The 21,355-nt window shown below is 45.0% G+C and overlaps 1 protein-coding gene across 6 annotated transcripts; it reads left to right on the top strand.

Moving 5' to 3' along the window:
* The first annotated feature begins 16,561 nt into the window (after positions 1 to 16,561).
* Positions 16,562 to 20,489, top strand: LOC123394906 (tRNA:m(4)X modification enzyme TRM13). Of its 6 annotated transcripts, none has more exons than XM_045089782.1 (10): positions 16,562 to 16,791; positions 16,862 to 16,936; positions 17,022 to 17,321; positions 17,424 to 17,661; positions 18,743 to 18,800; positions 18,978 to 19,064; positions 19,174 to 19,305; positions 19,577 to 19,712; positions 19,891 to 19,894; positions 20,124 to 20,228. In XM_045089782.1, exons 1-10 carry the CDS (start codon positions 16,667 to 16,669, stop codon positions 20,139 to 20,141), a joined length of 1,173 nt encoding a protein of 390 aa, XP_044945717.1. In that variant the 5' UTR covers positions 16,562 to 16,666; the 3' UTR covers positions 20,142 to 20,228. The 6 variants fall into 6 exon arrangements, 5 of the variants coding, with proteins under 5 accessions (XP_044945717.1, XP_044945716.1, XP_044945715.1 ...); XM_045089781.1 differs by having other exon boundaries at positions 19,891 to 19,948; positions 20,124 to 20,214; XM_045089780.1 differs by having other exon boundaries at positions 19,891 to 19,948; positions 20,118 to 20,208.
* Positions 20,490 to 21,355: the final 866 nt, after the last annotated feature.

The following is a 21,355-nucleotide window of genomic DNA, read 5'->3' as shown; positions in this document are numbered from 1 at the left end:
AAGAAAGGGTTCTTGCCAGTTCTACAAGGTACGAGATTGAGTAAGACTCAGTGCCCAGCAACTGATGAAGATAGAGAGCATATGCGCTCCGTCCCCTATGCTTCAGCCATAGGTTCTATCATGTATGCGATGCTGTGCACTAGACCGGATGTTAGCCTGGCCATAAGTATGGCAGGTAGGTTCCAGAGTAATCCAGGAGTGGATCACTGGACAGCGGTCAAGAATATCCTGAAGTACCTAAAAAGGACTAAGGAGATGTTTCTCGTGTATGGAGGTGACGAAGAGCTCGCCGTAAAAGGTTACGTCGATGCAAGCTTTGACACAAATCCGGACGACTCTAAGTCGCAAACCGGATACGTATTTATTCTTAATGGGGGTGCAGTAAGCTGGTGCAGTTCCAAGCAAAGCGTCGTAGCAGATTCTACATGTGAAACGGAGTACATGGCTGCCTCGGAGGCGGCTAAGAAGGGTGTCTGGATGAAGCAGTTCATAACGGATATTGGAGTGGTGCCGAGCGCACTGAATCCAATAACACTGGTGCCATTGCCTTAGCAAAGGAACCACGGTTTCACAAGAAGACCAGACACATCAAACGCCGCTTCAACCTCATCCGCGACTACGTTGAGGGAGAGGACGTGAATATATGCAAAGTGCACACGGATCTGAATGTAGCGGACCCGCTGACTAAACCTCTTCCACGGCCAAAACATGATCAACACCAGAACTGTATGGGTGTTAGATTTATTACAATGTAATTCACATGGTGATGTGAGGGCTAGGTTATTGACTCTAGTGCAAGTGGGAGACTGTTGGAATTATGCCCTAGAGGCAATAATAAATATAGTTATTATTATAATTCCTGTATCAAGATAATCGTTTATTATCCATGCTATAATTGTATTGAATGAAGACTCATTTACATGTGTGGATACATAGACAAAACACCGTCCCTAGCAAGCCTCTAGTTGGCTAGCCAGTTGATCAAAGATAGTCAGTGTCTTCTGATTATGAACAAGGTGTTGTTGCTTGATAACTGGATCACGTCATTAGGAGAATCACGTGATGGACTAGACCCAAACTAATAGACGTAGCATGTTGATCGTGTCATTTTGTTGCTACTGTTTTCTGCGTGTCAAGTATTTATTCCTATGACCATGAGATCATATAACTCACTGACACCGGAGGAATGCTTTGTGTGTATCAAACGTCGCAACGTAACTGGGTGACTATAAAGATGCTCTACAGGTATCTCCGAAGGTGTTAGTTGAGTTAGTATGGATCAAGACTGGGATTTGTCACTCCGTGTGAACGAAGAGGTATCTCGGGGCCCACTCGGTAATACAACATCACACAGAAGCCTTGCAAGCAATGTGACTTAGTGTAAGTTGCGGGATCTTGTATTACGCTATGAGTAAAGAGACTTGCCGGTAAACGAGATTGAAATAGGTATGCGGATACTGACGATCGAATCTCGGGCAAGTAACATACCGAAGGACAAAGGGAATGACATACGAGATTATATGAATCCTTGGCACTGAGGTTCAAACGATAAGATCTTCGTAGAATATGTAGGATCCAATATGGGCATCCAGGTCCCGCTATTGGATATTGACCGAGGAGTCTCTCGGGTCATGTCTACATAGTTCTCGAACCCGCAGGGTCTGCACACTTAAGGTTCGACGTCGTTTTATGCGTATTTGAGTTATATGGTTGGTTACCGAATGTTGTTCGGAGTCCCGGATGAGATCACGGACGTCACGAGGGTTTCCGGAATAGTCTGGAAACGAAGATTGATATATAGGATGACCTCATTTGATTACCGGAAGGTTTCCGGAGTTACCGGGAATGTACCGGGAATGACGAATGGGTTCCGGGAGTTCACCGGGGGGCAACCCACCCCGGGGAAGCCCATAGGCCTTGAGGGTGGCACACCAGCCCTTAGTGGGCTGGTGGGACAGCCCAAAAGGGCTCTATGCGCCAAGAAGAGAAAATCAAGAGAGAAGAAAAAAAAAAGGAGGAGGTGGGAAGGAAGGGGGACTCCCTCCCACCAAACCAAGTCCAACTCGGTTTGGGGGGGAGTCCTCCCCCCTTGGACTCGGCCGACCCCCTTGGGGCTCCTTGAGCCCCAAGGCAAGGTCCCCTCCCTCCCACCTATATATACGGAGGTTTTAGGGCTGATTTGAGACGACTTTTCCACGGCAGCCCGACCACATACCTCCACGGTTTTTCCTCTAGATCGCGTTTCTGCGGAGCTCGGGCGGAGCCCTGCTGAGACAAGGTCATCACCAACCTCCGGAGCGCCGTCACGCTGCCGGAGAACTCTTCTACCTCTCCGTCTCTCTTGCTGGATCAAGAAGGCCGAGATCATCGTCGAGATGTACGTGTGTTGAACGCGGAGGTGCCGTCCGTTCGGTACTAGATTGTGGGACTGATCGCGGGATTGTTCGCGGGGCGGATCGAGGGACGTGAGGACGTTCCACTACATCAACCGCGTTCACTAACGCTTCTGTTGTACGATCTACAAGGGTACGTAGATCACTCATCCCCTCTCGTAGGTGGACATCACCATGATAGGTCTTCGTGCGCGTAGGAAAATTTTTGTTTCCCATGCGACGTTCCCCAACAGCATCGTCCAGGGGTATCTGATTCAAGAGTGCATCTCCTTTTGCGAGAATTATATAGGCAAAGAAGACCATGTTGTTGGTTTTCCCGTCAACAAGCACCATGGGAGGCTCGGAGGAGAAGGTCACAACAACGTCGAGAGGGAATTTCACTATGACTACTCGGATCGACGGGACGACTTTGACAGGGCTAACTTAGTAGTGCTACAACACCTAGATGTGGCAGAAGATTATGTGACACTGCACAAAGAAATCATCGCAAAGAAGTACTGTGATCAGGGGATGCGCAAGACGGATGACGAAGTTACTGTAGAGCACAAGGCCACTTTCTTGTGTTGGTTCAAAGAGCAGGTTCGTGCTAATCCCCCGGAAGAGGGCAGCACGGACGGGTTTCTCATACATGTCTTAGCACATGGCCCCGCACCCAAACTCGTGTCCTATGAGACATACGATATCAAGGGGTACGCGTTCGACAAGGAGGCCAAAGACATGGACAGTGATTACCAGAACTCAGGGGTGATGATTGAATGCTTGACCGACTCCAATGGCACAACTGAAAGATTCTACAGAAGGGTCGAAGAAATCTGGGAGCTTAACTATGCTAGAAGGCACAAGGCGACGATGTTCCATGTCAGGTGAGCTAAGGCCGTCGTAAGAGAAAACAAGTATTTCACTACCATGTATATATCTGACGCAAAGAGCGCTACCGTGAACGTTAACGTCATCGCCAAAACCGAGCCATGGATACACGCTAAGCACGTGACACAATGCTTCTTCATAACCGATCCGACCAACCCCAGTCGTGTTGTCATGAGGAGAGGCAAAAGGAACATCGTCGAAATGGATGGAGTCGCCAACGAGGAAGACTACGACCAATACGGCAACCCGATGAGGGAAGATGACGATGACGACGAAGCATAAGTGAAAAGAAGAATCAAGACTACATTACTTAAGAAAGATCGTTCTCCATGATGCCGGAAAAGAAGAATCAACACAATGAACAAGAAAGGAAAGAAGCTCAATGTGAAACGTCTTCGGCGCAGCTGAGAAAACAATCATTTATATATATGTATGTATTTTGTGTACGAAACAACACATGGTTCCAATAATATTCGCGCAGTGTGGGAGTGAGACATACGTTCTCGTCGTCGACTCCGTGCGAGAGGCCGTCGGGATAAAAACTAAAAATAAAAAACAAAAACAAAAGGGAGAAAGCAATATAAAATAATAGTAAATAGAAAAGGAAAGGAAAATAATAAAAAAATAAAGTAAAAAATAAAAATAATAGATAATAAATAAAAAGAAAAAATAATAAATAAAATAATGTTAGCAGTAGCGCTCGATTGGTAAAAGCGCTATTGCTAACTTAGTGGTAGCGCTTGAACCAATCCAGCGCTATGCTATTTGTCCTAGCCCATTTAGCAGTAGCGCTGGATTAGAACCAGCGCTACTGCTAAGTTAGCAGTAGCGTTGGAACCAATCTAGCGCTACTACTACTTTTACTAACCCGGCTCCGAAATTTTCCTAACTCCCCTCTCCCTCCACTCCCTCCTCCCCCCCCCCCCCCTCTTCTCTACACGATGTGTCGCCGCCATCGCCCGCGGGAGCCCTCCCCGCCCGTCCCTGCGCGCGCCCTCGACCACCCCCCCCCCCCCCTCATCGACCTCACGCCACCCCCTCCAGGCGCCGCCGCCCCCTCCAAGCGCCACCGGGCCCCCTCCAGGCGTCGTCGACGTTCGACCCCCCTCCCCTCCAGCTCTGGTAAGCCCCCCGCCCCTCCTCCCTACCGTAGTTGTTCTCCTCCATGCATCTTATGCTGGGAAAACGAAAGGTGCCACGAAGGAAGTGTTCCAACCACTTGGACATTTAATCAGAAAGAAGAGTAAAACGAAAAGCGGGGGTGTTGAATGTTTAACATGTTTTGTTGCTTGTAAAATTGCCCATAAAGCTAGAGAGGTACGCTCTCGGAATCAGGTTGAAGTAGTCTGTGACTCTGTGTGGTGGGCAACAAAATAATCGGTGTTAGTATGCTATATGGTGTCACAAAGGACATTTCAAGAATTTGTTCCCTTCAATAAGTGGGGGTGATGAATGATGAAAGGTAGACTGGGACAACCACATAGGACATTTCAAGAATTTGTTCCCTTCAATAATTGGTGTCACTCGTTGGCATATTCCTCGGGGCCTTAGTATGCTATATGTACTGATGACCTTATACCATACTCAGTAGCAATTACTATGTGCATTTCATATCAGCTCGAGCCTTAACTGAAAGGAGTTACATTTGCTAACGATCTAGTTGTTGGAGGAACTATTTCTCTAGACTAAAAAAAAGTCACTTTTATTCCCTATGTAAATAAAGGGAAGGGACTTTTTCTGAAGGGACTTTTTTCTTTGATCCCTGAGACTAAAAAATGTCTAGTCCCTTGGAAAGAAACACCCCCTGAGTACCTCGTCTCGCAGGCCCAAAGGGCTTTTCTCAACTCAAGATGCATTCATGATGGATACCTCTATGTGCGGGCGATTCCTATTCATGATGGATAACGATCTATATCTGGTGCATTGGTGCTCGCGGTGCCACCGGTGCACCGGATGCCCGTATCGCATTTAACCAATGTTCAGAATTTTTATTTTTTTTGAAAAGCAAAATAGCTCACACAATATCGGTCAACGTTGTCACAAAATTTAAATCAAATTTTGAAATATTGCTCCACGTACAAAAATAACAAATTTGACACTTAATAGTATTTGCTACATCCGAAATTAGCTGTCCCTGGAATGAATGTATTTGAGTGACAAAATATATTAGTTGAGCTAGATTAGTACTAAATACATTCATTTGAGCAACAATTAGTTCCGCACGGAGGGAACATAACATTAATTGGACATTAGATTTGGCCTATAATCACACTAACGTCAAAATTTTCATTTTTCAATCGTGCAATGTTTTAAACTTTTATAGTATGATTTTTTACAACATTCTTAATGTTCTGTAAAAGTATTGCATTTTTTGAATTTTAAAATGTGCTACGCGTCCAGTGCACGGGTAGCATCGCAAGCATTTTTTTCCCTTTTTCATTTGTATTGTTTCTTTTATGTTTCTCTTTTTATTTATGTTTTTACTTTTTATTTTCATTTTCTTCTCTTTTCTCAAATATGCGATTTTTTGTCTTTTCTCAAATATGTGATTTTTTTCTCTTTTGAAAAATCATAATATTTTTTGGAAATCACATGCAATTTTTTAAATTTGTGTACTTTTTTTAAATATGGAAATAATTTGCGAATTCATGAAATTTAAAAAAGACAGTTTTTTACATTAACTAACATTTTAAAAAAAATTGCAGTATTTTTTGAATTCATGAACTTTATTAGATTTTTTTTTTAATTTTTTATTAATCAGAGAACCATTTTTAAAATTTGTGAATATTTTGAAGTCGATTTTTTGTGTGGACATGTTTAATTTGGATTACTGTTTCAAATTCGTGATCATGTTTTAAATTAGTGAACATTTATGAACTAATTTTTGGAATATTTTGAAATGTGATACATTTTTTATTTCAGGAGCATGTTTTGGTTTCGCGAACATTCTTTGAATGTGGTAACATATTTTGATATGTAGAATCATTTTTCTATTTTTGTATAAACTTAAATAGTAAAAAAGGGATAATGGAAAACAAATGATAAAATAAATGTAAAAAATGGCGCCACCGTCCTGTACTGGGTCGGCTAGATCGTGTGGATTAGGAGGTCTCTTATGTGTGTAACCCTGAAAGAAACTCTATGTCTGGAACAAGGTCCGGTCTTGCTCAAAAGCAAACGTCTCCTTAACCTTGTTTGAGCTACCTCCTGATGGAGTTTGTGGATATTAAGGAATGATTTTTATTGTAAGGGGCACACTTGGACAAACATTCACTGCGTCTATGTTCGTGTATGCGTAGGAGTCAATTTGGATGTCCTGGTCCGCTATTGACTTTTGACATGAAGGAGTTCCGGTTCATCGTATGCACATTACCTAATTTATGGGATTACACGCTTATTGTCATCAATTTGTGAGTACTAAAAGTATTAGGAGGACGAAAGAAATGGGGAAAAAAAATCTATGAGACCAGGTCTCACAAGCCATCGCGTGAGACCCGACCGGATGGATGACACGTGGCGATGCCAATCTCAAAGCTTGTAATCCCACTTTGCATAATTACTCACTAGCAAAAGAGCCCGTGCGTTGCAACGGAAGAGAAAATAACACACGCTCTGGACGCAATATATTTTCACATGGTATCACATTTGTGTTGCCAACGATGGCCTTAGTGCTCACACAACAAAAACGCGTTTGAATGTACAGTCACTCGTAATAAGATGAGAAATATGTTGTTTCTCCTCATAAGGTTTTCCAAAGGTGTGCATGTGTGGTTAACGATGTTTTTCTTTCCTCTCAATTTGGTTTTAATTTAATGGATGTTTATTGCAATTCGTATCGTCGTCAGAAATAAAGAAAAAAAGGACCGTCGCTACATATTAAGTTTGCACCAAAAAAATATTTAAGAAGTATTCAACAGCTAAAAATAACATCCTATTTAGATTCTACATATTTTTTTAATCAAATTTCATATATAACATGTTAAAATCGGAGTACGATTTAAAAGATATGGATAATTTTATTTTAGATAAAATGTGGATTGATTAACTGAAAAGTCAGGTTTTTTTTGTTAAAACGAAAAAGCCGTTTCGGCTGACTTAAGTCCGGACTGCGGGTTGATTACCTGAAACATCAGGGGGTTTTCTAAAAAATACAAAAAAACAATTCATTTTCTGACTTAAATCTGGACTGCTGGTTGATTACCTGAAACATCACGGGGTTTTCTGAAAAAATGTAAAAAAAGATTCGTTTTCTAACTTAAATCCGAACTGCGGGTTGATTTCAGGAAACGTAAGGGGATTTTTTATAAAAGTGGCACAACGGACGACAGAATCGGTCGGCGCTTTATTATTAGGGAGAGATGTATGTATTTTGTGTACGAAACAACACATGGTTCCAATATTATTCGCGCACTGTGGGAGTGAGACATACATTCTCGTCGTCGACTCCATGCGAGAGGCTGTTGGGACAAAAACTAAAAATAAAAAACAAAAACAAAAGGGAGAAAGCAATATAAAATAATAGAAAATAGAAAAGGAAAGAAAGATAATAAAAAAAATAAAGTAAAAAAATAAAAAATAATAGATAATAAATAAATAAAAAGGAAAAATAATAAATAAAATAATGTTAGCAGTAGCGCTGGATTGGTACAAGCGCTACTGCTAACTTAGCGGTAGCGCTCGAACCAATCCAGCGCTATGCTATTTGTCCTAGCGCATTTAGGAGTAGCACTGGATTAAAACCAGCGCTACTGCTAAGTTAACAGTAGCGTTGGAACCAATCTAGCGCTACTCCTACTTTTACTTAACCCGGCTCCGAAATTTCCCTAACTCCCCTCTCCCTCCACTCCCTCCACTCCCTCCTCCCCCCTCTTCTCTGCACGATGTGTCGCCGCCATCGCCCGCGGGAGCCCTCCCCGCCCGTCCCTGAGCGCGCCCTCGACCACCCCCCCCCCCTCATCGATCTCACGCCACCCCCTCCAGGTGCTGCCGCCCCCTCCAAGCGCCACCGGCCCCCCTTCAGGCATCGTCAACGTTCGACCCCCCTCCCCTCCCGCTCTGGTAAGCCCCCCGCCCCTCCTCCCTACCGTAGTTGTTCTCCTCCATGCATCTTATGCTGGGAAAACGAAAGGTGCCACGAAGGAAGTGTGCCAGCCACTTGGACATTTAATAAGAAAGAAGAGTAAAACGGAAAGCGGGGGTGATGAATGTTTAATATGTTTTGTTGCTTGTAAAATTGCGCATAAAGCTAGAGAGGTACGCTCTCGGAATCAGGTGTTAGTATGCTATATGGTGTCACAAAGGACATTTCAAGAATTTGTTCCCTTCAATAAGTGGGGGTGATGAATGATGAAAGGAAGACTGGGACCACCACATAGGACATTTCAAGAATTAGTTCCCTTCAATAATTGGTGTCACTCGTTGACATATTCCTCCGGGCCTTAGTATGCTATATGTACTAATGACCTTATATCATACTCAGAATCAATTACTATGTGCATTTCATATCAGCTCGAGCCTTAACTGAAAGGAGTTATATTTGCTAACGATCTAGTTGTTGGAGGAACTATTTCTCTAGTTCGTCCTTTTTTCTAGTAGGATCACCTAATCTTTTACCATGGTCAGATTTTTTTATAACCCAACCCCTTATTCCATACTACCAGAAAAAACCTTTCATTTCACAAAACAAATAAGGGAGCTGGAGTTGAATGGTTGTCTTGAAAAAGTATCTTTATTTTGTGAGTAGCACATACCTAGCTTACTCAATTGAGATCATTATTAAGCCTGCTGGTTATGAAAGCTCGTGGCAAATTCACATTACTCTCAACAAAGAAACACAAGTTCATACTTCAGATATAGTACATGGTGTAGCATTAAGGCTTATGTAAGGTGAAACACTAAGACTACCATTACCGGCTTACTATTAAAGGCAAGTTTGTTGTTCTTTTGTTTTCATACATTTTGGACTTGTGTTATTGCACTTGATTCCTCTTCGACTGCTTTCAGTTCAACGTACAAGCTTTGTTATGTCAATCTTGTCAATTATCATTGACGTAATGCATTAACTGTAAGTTTGGGTATAGTGGCTCCTCTAATGGATTGTATCTTGTTGTTCTATCTAAAAGAGTTATGATTAAATGATTATTAAGTTTTGCCGGAATGTCCGAGTGGCCTATGTTTTGCCGGGATGTTGATTCATTTCCGTTACCGCAAATTACAGGCGCTCCAAATGTCCATTTTTTAGCAAAGGTCATGCCCAAAAAAATTCGTGAATTTCGGCATGACTTGTGATAGAAACTAGGACATATTGAGTGCCCAGGAATTGCCATAAAGGGGAATGAATCAACATTCCGACCAAATATAGTCCCCCTTTTATTATTCATGTTATTCAGCCTAAAATTTAACTGTTATACTTAAATACTCGTAGAAAATTAATATGTCTAGCCACGACAAAGTTGGGGGTTTTGGTCGCCACGAAGAAGACCATTTTGAGGAAGCAAATCATTTTTTTGATTACCTGGACCAACGGCAGATGCGGATGCAGGGTGGCAATGACACCAACCCCGACACTACCACCGATAGTGATAGTGGCACCGGCACCAAGACCAGCGATGATGTTGATGTACCCGGTGAAGGACCGAAGCCGAAGAGGGCAAGAAAACCAAACGATCTCGTCATCGGACAAATTGTGGTCACGGCGATGCACCCCACGAAATTAGAGCCAACGACACTGGAGTCAGCTGGCAAGTGCTATGGCAATCAACTAGGATGCATCCTTAGGGAAACCGCCAACATCAACGACGAAAAGTTAAACAAGATACCACATATGGAGCACACGCTCCTAACGAAGTTGCACAATAGGTTCTTGTTCCCCGGGCGGACTGAAAAAAAACATCCGTGGAATGATGAACCCATGACAAAGATAAACAACAAGGCAATGGTGACGTTCACCAACGCCTTGTCTACCTAGAAAGTAAGGGGGAAATTGATTCTGAAGAATGAACCGTGGTCCAAGATTCATGCTGAGAATCTGTCACTAGCGGAAGAGGACTTCGAAAAATTCAAGGAGACTTGCACTACAGAAGAAGCGCAGAAAAAGTCGGAGAAAATGAAGGAGCTACATGCCAGGAACACGCGTGCCCACCGCCTCGGAAGCCGTGGTTACAAGGGGAAGAGGCATGTATGGGCCAAGAAGGACGCCGAACGTGAAAGTCACGGAATCCCAGACCCCTTGACGGAGTTCATCGACCTGCAGGAGCGTGATTGGATCAGGGCCCAACACCAGTGGGACCCCCGTCAATAAGGTCTTTTACACGGACCCGAACACGAGGGAGTTCATGAGACTACTGGTAATTGTTCTATTACCACCTTATATTACTTCCAATCAATTCGACAACAAGTTTTGTCACATTTATAAACCATCCACGTTCCTTTTGCAGAAAGAGCAGCACCAAAAGGCAGCCGAAAGCGACGAGTCGTCTCAGTCGTCGGCGAGGCCCAAGTTGGACAACCCGTTCAACCGGGCCCTAAACATGCTTAAAAATGTCTCGGTGGACAAACCTCCGTCTTATGGACGTGTGCATGACGTCGGAGATGGAGCCTCGTGGATGAAGTGCTACCACGAGAAGCTAGAGGGGAAAAAAGCAGAGACGACGGCTTTCTCAACAGACCATCGACGAGAAGGTCGTGCAAGCGGTCGATAAGGGCAAAGTTGAGACCAAAGAAGAGCTAGCCAAGGTAATCGACGATAAGGTCAATGTAGTTGTGGCAGCTTCATTGGGCCAATTGGTTCCGGCAGTTTGTGAGTTTGTGAGGAGGAATCCAGAAAAAGGGCCAGAGGACTTTCCCCTTCTCAGCTTTGTCGGGAGCAATTCGGCGAACATCGCACCACCAGCACCTGCTCTCGCAATCGCAGATGCTCCCTTACCTGGTCTCGCTCCGGTTCATAGCAGCTTGTCCTCCGTCTTTGGTGTGCTCGACGGTGCTTCGTCTTTGGCTGAGCTCGACGCCATCACGGTAATTACGCGTCATCTTCACTAGCATGTCTATATAGTCTTCAGTTTCAGTTGCCTTTCGGATGTCCGACGTCGTAGTCATGTCTTTGCAGGCCGACGGAACCCCGTGCACCCTACTGTACAATGTCAACAACCAGAAGGTGGACGTGAGAAAGGCAACGATCATGAAGCCGAAAAACCTCATGCTCCACAACCGACAGATGCCTCATGGCATCTTCAAAGTTTGTGTGGCCAGTGTGAAAGCGGGCTTCAAGGATTTGCCTCTTCCGACACCAGTTGATGATGACGAGACCCTAAACAGATTGGCGCATGCAAGAGCTGGATCTTGCCTTGGCTGAAGACTCGCCTTCATGTCGAGGCGCCCGGTAGCACACCAACAACAACTCCTCAACAAGGTATGAACACCAACCCACCTAACCAATTACCTGCACCTGTCGCAGCGGGTGATAGGGGTCGACGCAGCGAGGGAGAGCCTCCATTAGTGCCAGCTAACGTCGCCCCCGTCGAAGAAGCAAATGCCGATGATGTCATGGAGGAGAATGTTGATGACCCTCACCAGTATATCAATACCGGCTATGACAATGCTTGGGAGTATGACTGAGGCTATGAGCATGGAGATGACTTAATGATGCATGAATTGTCGGAGCCGCAACGTCCTATGGGTGATTGCAAAAAGTCTCTCTTCATGCAATCCTCGCAGGAGACGCCTCCATATGTCGTCTCTATCCAGCAAGAACAACACTGGGGCCATCCGCTGGTAATTAGCCCGATGACGCTGGGGGTGGTGGTTAGGGAAGGTATGGCGGACTCACTACCGTCACCCGCCAAGAAGCGAAGGAGGAGACCGGAGAAGAAAGGATCTAAAGGCGCCAAAGCTGCTTCAAGCAACCAGCCACCTCTAAAGCCCCAGGAGGTAGACATAATACCTCTCATAGGTGCGGATTTTTTCCATGTCGCCGACAACCCAATCCTACCTCAGAAAGCGCTAGAGAACATACAAAACAATGATGTAAGGAGACTTGATGATGATGTGCTGGCCGTAGAAAGAAGACTTCTCAGCATGGAAAAACCAGGATGCTACCCGCTTTACCCGGCTCAGGTTCCTGGTACGATGTCAAACGTCGACAGATGGCCCGCGGACAAGTTCATCCTACGATTTGACTACATCTACGACATGTTCCACATGACCAAGATGGATTTTCAGTTCATCCTCCTATATGCGTTGTATCTCAACTACATCATCAGGCGCGAGAGCATAGAATATATCTGCGTCGCGGACCCGTACTATATGCACGAGAGCTTCTTGGCAGTCTGCAAAGAGAGCACCGCGATTATGCGAGCAAGTACATCAACGATTTCATGATCGCTAATAAGGACAAGGAAACGATTCTCCTGCCTTATCATCCCACGTAAGTCATCTGCGGATATCCTTTCGTAAGTTTTGATCATTCCTTTGCTAGCATTGAGGCTAATTTTAGGTGTACATGTTTTGCGCAGCAGGGGGCGCCGTCCTCATTTGTGTGTACCCACAATACTCCTATGCTATGTACTTGGACTCGTCGAAGAACATCGAGAAAAAGGATTACACACACATAAAGAGTGTTCTCGATAGTGCCTTGATAACCTTCAACCTTACTGGTGGATATATCAAGGTGAAAAGGTACATGAATCAAGCACCGCCTTTCGGCCATAAGACCGACTTCTGGTGCATCCAACAACCAAACACTAGAAATGTTAGGGGTTCTACCTCATGCATCACATGATCGAGTACAGAAGGAATAATCAACGCCTTCGCATGTCAGCTAATTCCGGCGATGCCGAGATTGTCAACTGGGCCACAAGCATAAGAACGACACCGGATCATCGAATCCGAGCTGAGTTTTATCACATATAGTGTGAACTTGCCCAAGTGATCAGGTCGTCGAACAAGGAGGGATGTTCTTCCATGGGCCAATGAGGCGGGAGAATGTCCGAGAACTGCTACGCGCTCAGCGTCTGGACCTAAAGCCTTTCAACCAGCTCGGGTCATTCATCCCTGACTATGAAGATTGGGGCACCGACATGGAGGAGTGATTGACGATGATAATGTGTGTTTGTAATTAGTACTACTGGTTTTCTATGAACTAGCGTATACATCGCTCTAGTTAATTAGTTTGTGTATGAGGAACTTCGTTATTTATGTTTACTGTTTGTAATCTGCTAACTATGTCTCTTTGTGTTTCTCAAGTACATTATGTTGCATATTATATATCGTTGTTAGTCAACTTACGATGCAGGTACATAGATCGGAGATGGCGAAGGACTGCTACGCCGTATTCATTGGGAGGGTTCCAGGAGTGTACGACCACTCGCCAGACGCTCAGGCCCAGGTGGACAGGTACCCGGGCGCTAGACAAAGAGGGTTCAAAAGTAAAGCCGAAGCAGAAATTAGTTACTTCAGGTGCATGCTATGGCAAGAGACAAAGCGAAACCGATGCCTCAAGAAGTACTGCATAATCGCGCTCTTGCTCATGCTGATCGCTCTTCTCTTCTACATGATGGATTAGATAGGGATGATGAAATTTGTGGGTGTGCCATGACTTGTGTGTATCGCTATTTTCGAGATTAGATGATATTTGTGTTGGATAACGATATATGTGTTGGATAATGATGATGATGGTATAAATGACGAGACTAATTTATGTTTATGATATGATGAGAATGCATGTTTATTATGATACGATGATACTACTGTTTAGAGCATGCACAAATACGTAGAGGGGGCATAAATACGACGGGAATTAAATATTGAAAGAAGGAATATTAGTAGTAGCACTGGAATATTAACAGTAGCGCTTTATATATTCCAGCGCTACTGCTAACGTAGATACCAGTAGCGCTTTAAATCCAGCGCTACTGCTAACAGGTTAGCTGTAGCGCGTTAGCAGTAGCGCTGCCCCCAGCGCTACTGGTAAGGGAAAAACCAACGCTATTGGTAGGCTTTCTCCTAGTAGTGTGTGGGTTCGAGAACTATGCAGACATGACCGAGACACCTCTACGGTTAATAACCAATAGCAGGACCTAGATACCCATGTTAAGTGCCCTTCCCACATAACCTCATACTTGAATGAGCGAGTCCATTGGGGTTGTTGCTCATCTCTGTCCAGATTCGCCAGGATAGAGATGTGATCTGACGTGACCGCCACTAGATGTGTAAGGTCCACCGCAGGAAACAATCAATGCCACTCGGATGAGGCCATAACATGATCGATCGAGTTGCGCCTTGGTATACGTGCCTCATGTGACTTTCTTTTCAAAGGTCCAAAAATTTCCAATATTCCCTATGTCAATCAACATACAAACATCCACTGCCTCTCTAAAAGCTTGTATTTGGGCATTGCTATGCTGTCCAACCCCCTTGTGCTCGTTTGGGCGTAAAACTTCATTGAAATCCCCCAAACAAAGCTAGGGGAGGCTACTGGATGTGCTTATGTCTTTCATCACCCCCAGGTATTGTGTTTGAGATGCGTTTGTGCCTCTCCGTACACCACAGTCAGTCTCCATGGATCAAACCCAGGTTCAAGGACAAAACAATCAAAGTGGTACACTAAGTAACCCAAAATGTCAACTTTTATTTCTTTATTCCAAAAGATACCAATGCCACCACTTCTACCCTGACTATCTACTGCAAAACCATTATCATAACCGAGTGTTCCTGCTAAAGCTTCTACCCTCGAGCCTTTAAGCTGAGTTTCCATGATACAAAGGAGGGTAGGGGCAAGTTTCCTCGCAAAATCGCGAAGTTCTTGGACTATCGCGACCTTGCTCGCACCACGATAGTTCCAACAGAAGACACTCATTGGGCTCGGCGGCGCCCATTGATCGGGCCCGCCAACTTTAGATCACCCTTGGCCATTACTCCAGGTTTTGTTGCCTAAATCTTGTCTTCGTCAGAATGGACTCTTACACTCTTCACTTCCCGCGATGCACTCGTGCATGGGGGTATCACAGGTGTAGCAAGCGCCAGCTCCTTTCCCTGTTCCGTGACTGCATTCTGGTGTGTCGGGCCCGAAGATCCCCTCTTCTTGTTGCTATCTGCATCCAACATATTTGCATCCAGTTCACTATCAATGTTCTCCTCCTCATCTCGGTGCGATCGTAAGAAATCACCCCTTCCACCTTCGTCTGTTCGGCCTCCTCTACGACCTCTACCTCCTCCCGGTCCGCTTCCCGTGCGCATGACCCATGATGCCCTAAGATCTTTAAAAACCAGCGCCGAAGGTGGATGGATGCCGGTGCTAGGCTCGTTGAAAAGGTGACCCATCATACTGCAGACCACACACCAATCTGACAACTTTTCATATTGGACCTTGTAGTTTGACGCCCCCCCGGATCATGGAAACTGCATTCTTGAGTGGTTTATTGACATTGATCCTTGTCCAAACACGATGGAAGTTTCCGGTGAAATCTTGAGACTGGGTCTCCGTGAACAACACCTCTCCCAGCCTTGACACCAGGGACGGGACCGAATGACCATAAAGCTCAAGGACATAATGGATCCGAATCCATGTGTCAATTGTGTGCAGTTTGATGGTGGACGGCTTCGTGGTTCCATCATATTCCTTAATGATCACATCATCACCCCGGAAGTGCCACGACCCCTCTTGCATGACCCTCTCCCAATCCCCAAGACATGAGATTTGGATGGTGTAGAGGTTGTCCTCGAGGGGTTTGAACTTCACCTCCTGCGCTAAATCCCAAATTGATCTCATGTTCCGAAAAAACAAGTACTGACTGTAGGTTTTCACTAAGTTAACCCTAGCGGGAGCAATCCATCGGGCCTCCGGCGGAGCCTTTTCTTCATTGAAGACCACGTCATCGAGGTCCTCCTCCTTCAGGCCCAACTCCCATATCATCTTCTCGGCGTCGCTCACCTGTGTCGATCTTGGCGTCGATTCTGAAGCCATGAAGATCACTAACCCAAAGATTAGATCGCGTTGTTTGTGGGAAACCCTAGACTCCTTGTCCTCCTATGATCCCCGCACGACCCCTGCATTGACTGTGGTGTCCGAGAGGATCGGGAGGGGTAGAACCACGAAGAAGAACACGGACAGGGAAGATCAAATCTCGACGGCGGCGAGACACACCTCGAGAAACCATAACCCTAACGAGAGGGAATCACCCCCCCCCCCCCCCCCCCCCCTCGCGTGGTGAGACGGGCAGGGAAGTTAGCTGCTAAAAAAAGTGAAGCTCAAGCCCACAACCTGCGCACCTATATTCACGGCCTGTCCGAATAAACCGGGCTTACTGGGCTGCGTACACGTGCGGCGTGCCGATCCTTCAGCTAGGCCCTCCTGCGCTCGCAGGTTGGATTTCTCTTCTCCCACTCCGGCTCCGCCACCGCCGCCGCCACCGATGGACCTCCCTCCGGCGAACGGCGTACCGACGCCGGAGCTGCCGCCCCCTCCTCCGGGCCGTTGCCACTTCTGGCTCCCCAACAAGCGCCGCCACTGCGCCAACACCCCCATCCCCTCTTCCCAGTAAGCAACTCCAGCTAACCTCCCACATATCCCCCCCTTGACCTCCACTCACCACCACCCTACTGCTCAGGTACTGCGGGAACCACTCGCCGGCGTCCTCCTCTGACTCGCGCCGCCGCGTCCCCTGCCCCGTCGACCCCTCCCAGTAAGGCCCCTGCACCACTCCCCCAGGTAGCTCCAGCACCACCGCTCTCCTCTGACTCGCTCTGATTTCACTTTCCCCTGTGCAGCACGGTGTTCGAGGAGAACCTGGAGGCCCACGTCGGCAAGTGCCCCTTTAGGAAGCAGGCCGACGCGCTCGCCGCACAGCCGTACTACTCCAAGGGCATCAACTCCGGCGGGGGAGAGGCCGGTGGCGCCGTCGTCACCTCCGCCGCCAAGCGCGCCTCCGTGCACAAGCTCTCAGAGGAGGAGTTCTGGGGCTTGGTTGTGAAGATCCGTTCGGCGCATACTGCGGCAGCCGTCGAAATGCGTGAGTCCTACATCGCCCCGGATGCCTGCGACAAGTGGATGAAGGGGCAGGTTGATAGGTGGGTGCTTTAGCAATGGCAGCATGAGGAAGCTGGGATAATTTTGTAACGATTTGGATTCTGCGAGCCTTCAGGAGTGATTTATGTTGGTCCTTTGGATAGGAAGGTGCCGTACCAGGAGAAGCACGTTGTGCAGCAGGTGTCGATCGTCGGGAACATGGAGACATTTGGTTTGCTGCCGAGGGGAGGCGCTGAGGATGCAACGGACGAGATCGCGGTGAAGAATCCTCCGGCAGCTGTTGAATTTGGTGCTGGGAGGGGTTACTTGACTCAGATGTTGGCAGACTGTTATGGCATCAAGAATATCTTCTTGGTCGAGAGACGAGCTTACAAGCTCAAGGTCAGTTTATGTGCACGGACTACCTTGTTTTGGAGATTAGTTCATCTGTATATTATGGTCATGAATGATCCCTCGTTAGTTACACGTTTGCTGAATACTCCCTCCGGTCCTTTTTACTCCGCATATTAGATTTGGGTCAAGTCAAACTTTACAAAGTTTGACCAAATATATATTGAAAAATATCAACATCTACAATACCAAATATACATATCATGAAACTACCTTTCGTAATGAATCTAACAATATTAATTTGTTTATGTATTTCTTCTCCATGTGCTTCCTGCTATTTTAATACAAGCCGGCAATCGCCGGATCTTTAAAAAAAAAAACAATATTAATTTGGCATTGTGAATACATATTTCTATAAATTTGGTCAAAGTAGAGATACTTTGACTTCGGACAAAGCTAATATGCAGACTAAAAAGGACCGGAGGGAGTACAGTTTAATTTTGATTTTGAACTTGGAACCACAGAGCTTGATTTCTGTGCCCTAGTTAGCTCCTCAAGATCCAGTATGTAGCAGACTTTGCCATTATCAACTTAAAGGCGCTCAAACTTGAGTGTAGTAGCTGTCTCTTGTACCATAACTGTACGATAACCTCTCTAATTACAGTCAAAAAAGAAAACCTCTCTAAATTCAGGGACATGAATTGTCACTGTTTACAATATGTTGGCAAATTGTTATGTTCAGCAATAATCATTAACTGAATCAGGAATTAATAGCTAAAACACCGGCTTGTGCACCAAACTATATAAGAAAACTAATGATGCATGTAATCGTATATAGTTTGTTTATAGTTATTACTGACTATGTTTCAAAGCACTATGCTTTCTGAATATAAGACCATCTCAGTTTGATTGGCGCTAATTTTAAAGCATTGCTGGCATGCTGCTAGGTGTTGTAAATATGATATTTACAGAACAAATTTTTATTTTTTGTTCTGGCAGCTAATCAACTTTGTTATGTTAAATCTAATTTGATGAGCATTATTCCTGTTTCTTTTGGAGCAATTCAGGACTAGTTCTTTTACTTTCTCTTTAACTGCTGTTGTTGTCTCTTTCTTTTCTCTGTAATTTGTAGGCTGATCGAAGTTTAAGGCAAAATGAGGGTGTTAAATTGGAGCGTTTGAGAATAGATAGTAAGATTTATTTCCTTTCTTATTGCACAGTTGAAAGGGGTATTTGGGTAGCTTGCGAGCACCTTTTAGCGCTTATTATTTTATCTGCGTGTTTGCTCATGTATTTGCATGCTACACTTATGCATTTACAAACCAAAATTGTCATAACTAATATTTTATACTTTGATATAAATGCAGTTGAGGATTTGAACCTGCATGGAGTGCAAGCGTTGAATGGGGGTCAGTATCTAGCAATTGGAAAACATCTATGTGGGCCTGCAACAGGTGATTCCTGTATTTGAAAATTATGCAATATTTCATGTATGGTAATACTGATACAGAAATGCATGAGGCTAGCTGAATGTATCTAAGAAACCTCTTATTTTCTCCACAGATATGACCATAATGTGCTGTCTTCATGAACAACACAATCATACAGAAGAGAAAGGCCACGACAAGCACCATCTCCGGGGCCTTGCTTTAGCAACCTGCTGCCACCATCTCTGCCAATGGAAGCATTATGCAAGTAATTACAGCTTGCCAAGCCTTGCTGCAAATTCTGTTTGGAATATATAATGCACGTACTGCTTAGTTCATACTCCCTCTGTCCCAAAATAAGTGTCGTTGATCTAGTACAAAATTTGTACCAATTTAGTACTACTAAATTCGCGTCGCTTATTTCGGGACAGAGGGAGTATATAATACTCACAGAGTCTGTCATATACTCGTATTCTGGATTTTTCATCAAATCTGTTTGAATTGATTTGAAGGGAATATATTTATATCTGCCATTGCAGATAAATCTTTCTTCTCCGGACTAGGGATTGCGGAGGAAGAGTTCCATGCCATGACATGGTTTAGCAGTTGGGCTGTGGATGGTGACCACAGCTCCCAGGACTCTTTGGAGGCTGAAGACTTATCTTCCGAAGGCAGGTAGGCATCATTTTACAACCGTCAGCCAGGCCTTCAATCTGCTCTATTTCAATAGTTGTAGAAGACATTGTATTAGATTTTTGTTGGTTCTTTGCTATCACCCTCGCATTATGGCTGGCTAATGAAAATTTTGATCTCGAGCAACATTGTGAAAACTCCTCATCATTCATTTCTGAAGTCAGGTAAGGAATCATGAAACAAGGGCCAACTGAACCTTAACTCTGCTCTACAGTTAGGTAATTGTAAAAAAAACTCACGTTACAATCTTGGTAAGATCTTTATTATCACCCTTGCACCACGAAAGTTTAAAGTTGTTCAACAGTACAAAATTCTGCATCATTCTGGAAGACTGGAACCTTGAGACAAAGCTTGCTATGTTTCTAACACCATGTTTTGTTGGACAAGGAATAGAGAAACCGAGAAGCCTGATCCGGAGATTATTGGAGTCGAGAGAATAATCCGCAGTATACCTGGCGTCGAGAGGAGCGCCCTCGGGTTCATGTGCAAAGATATCATTGACACCGGGAGGCTGCTGTGGCTTAGGTCCAAGTGTCTAGATGCAGACCTTGTAAGATATGTTCCATCAGATATTTCGCCAGAGAACCATTTGCTCATCGCCAAGTGTAGGTCTTGACTTCTGAAAAAAAAATGTAGCCCTTGATTGGGATGCTCAATTTTTATCTCGACTAGGAGAAACATGACACAGTTTTGTTGTAAAAGCTTTGTGTCTACAAATTGAGATTTAGTCACTGAGACATCAAGATTTTGGACTCGGAACCGAAGGTGATTTCACGAGAAAAACACCGCCATGGCCATCCAGATTCTGGACGATGGAGCTCAAGAGTGCCTCTCATAATCTTATATTTGTGAGTTTATGCATGGAGTTCATGCTTTACTGAAGTGCATAAGGATGTATGACTGAATTGATTGTACCGAGTAGCTGCACCATCGGACGCAACACGGCAACAGCAAGTCACGCAACATGTATCACATAAAACAGTGGAGTAGCATCCGGACCGAGACAGCATGCTGTTGTTCAGAGCTGTACAATGCGCAAAATTAGTTGGTACTCAGTGAAATGAATTTCGTAGGTAATATAGTAAATTCAATTGGATTTTAGATGATTCAATCATCAGGGGGAATGACGAGGCTTTCCACTTTGTTAGGAGAAGACGGCACAATAGCCGCATTGGTCGCAAAAGCCTGAAGTTCTGACCGTACATCCATCCATCGTGAAGAAGCAAATGCATTTCCCAGATGAGAAGCTCAGACCAGTAAACTGTCCTACATCAGCTTCAACGCACAACTCCCCGCCTTTTTGATCGCTGAACTATTAGCATGATGATCGCCGACCTGTGGTGGTGATCGTCGATTTGTGGCAATGATGATCGCCGAACACGCGTCGTTTTTTGATAGCAAAAAAGAGAACTTTAAATTTTATGTGCACCTCGTGGAGAAACTCGGGAATGCGACTGGAAATGTGAACCCGTCCAAACCGAAAAAACTGCCGGCTGAAACGCCTTAATGCCTACACCGGGTACGCTAGGGGGTAAGCGAGTGGAGATGCTCTTACCCTTCGTCATATCCCCCTTGAGATGTTGTTTGATGCATAGAAGGGGCTCGATATAGCCATGAGGAAGATA

The sequence above is a fragment of the Hordeum vulgare genome, chromosome 5H (genome assembly GCF_904849725.1).
Source record: "Hordeum vulgare subsp. vulgare chromosome 5H, MorexV3_pseudomolecules_assembly, whole genome shotgun sequence".
In the NCBI taxonomy this organism is placed as follows: Eukaryota; Viridiplantae; Streptophyta; class Magnoliopsida; order Poales; family Poaceae; genus Hordeum; species Hordeum vulgare.
This window is presented reverse-complemented; position numbering and strand designations above follow the sequence as displayed.

Bases quoted from the DNA above. Each gene is read 5' to 3' on its own strand.
- LOC123394906 (XM_045089778.1), top strand. From the start codon at position 16,667: ATGGACCTCCCTCCGGCGAACGGCGTACCGACGCCGGAGCTGCCGCCC. The intron at 18,801-18,977 runs GTAAGATTTATT...ATATAAATGCAG, and splicing joins GGAGCGTTTGAGAATAGATA to TTGAGGATTTGAACCTGCAT. The intron at 19,065-19,173 runs GTGATTCCTGTA...TTTTCTCCACAG, and splicing joins TCTATGTGGGCCTGCAACAG to ATATGACCATAATGTGCTGT.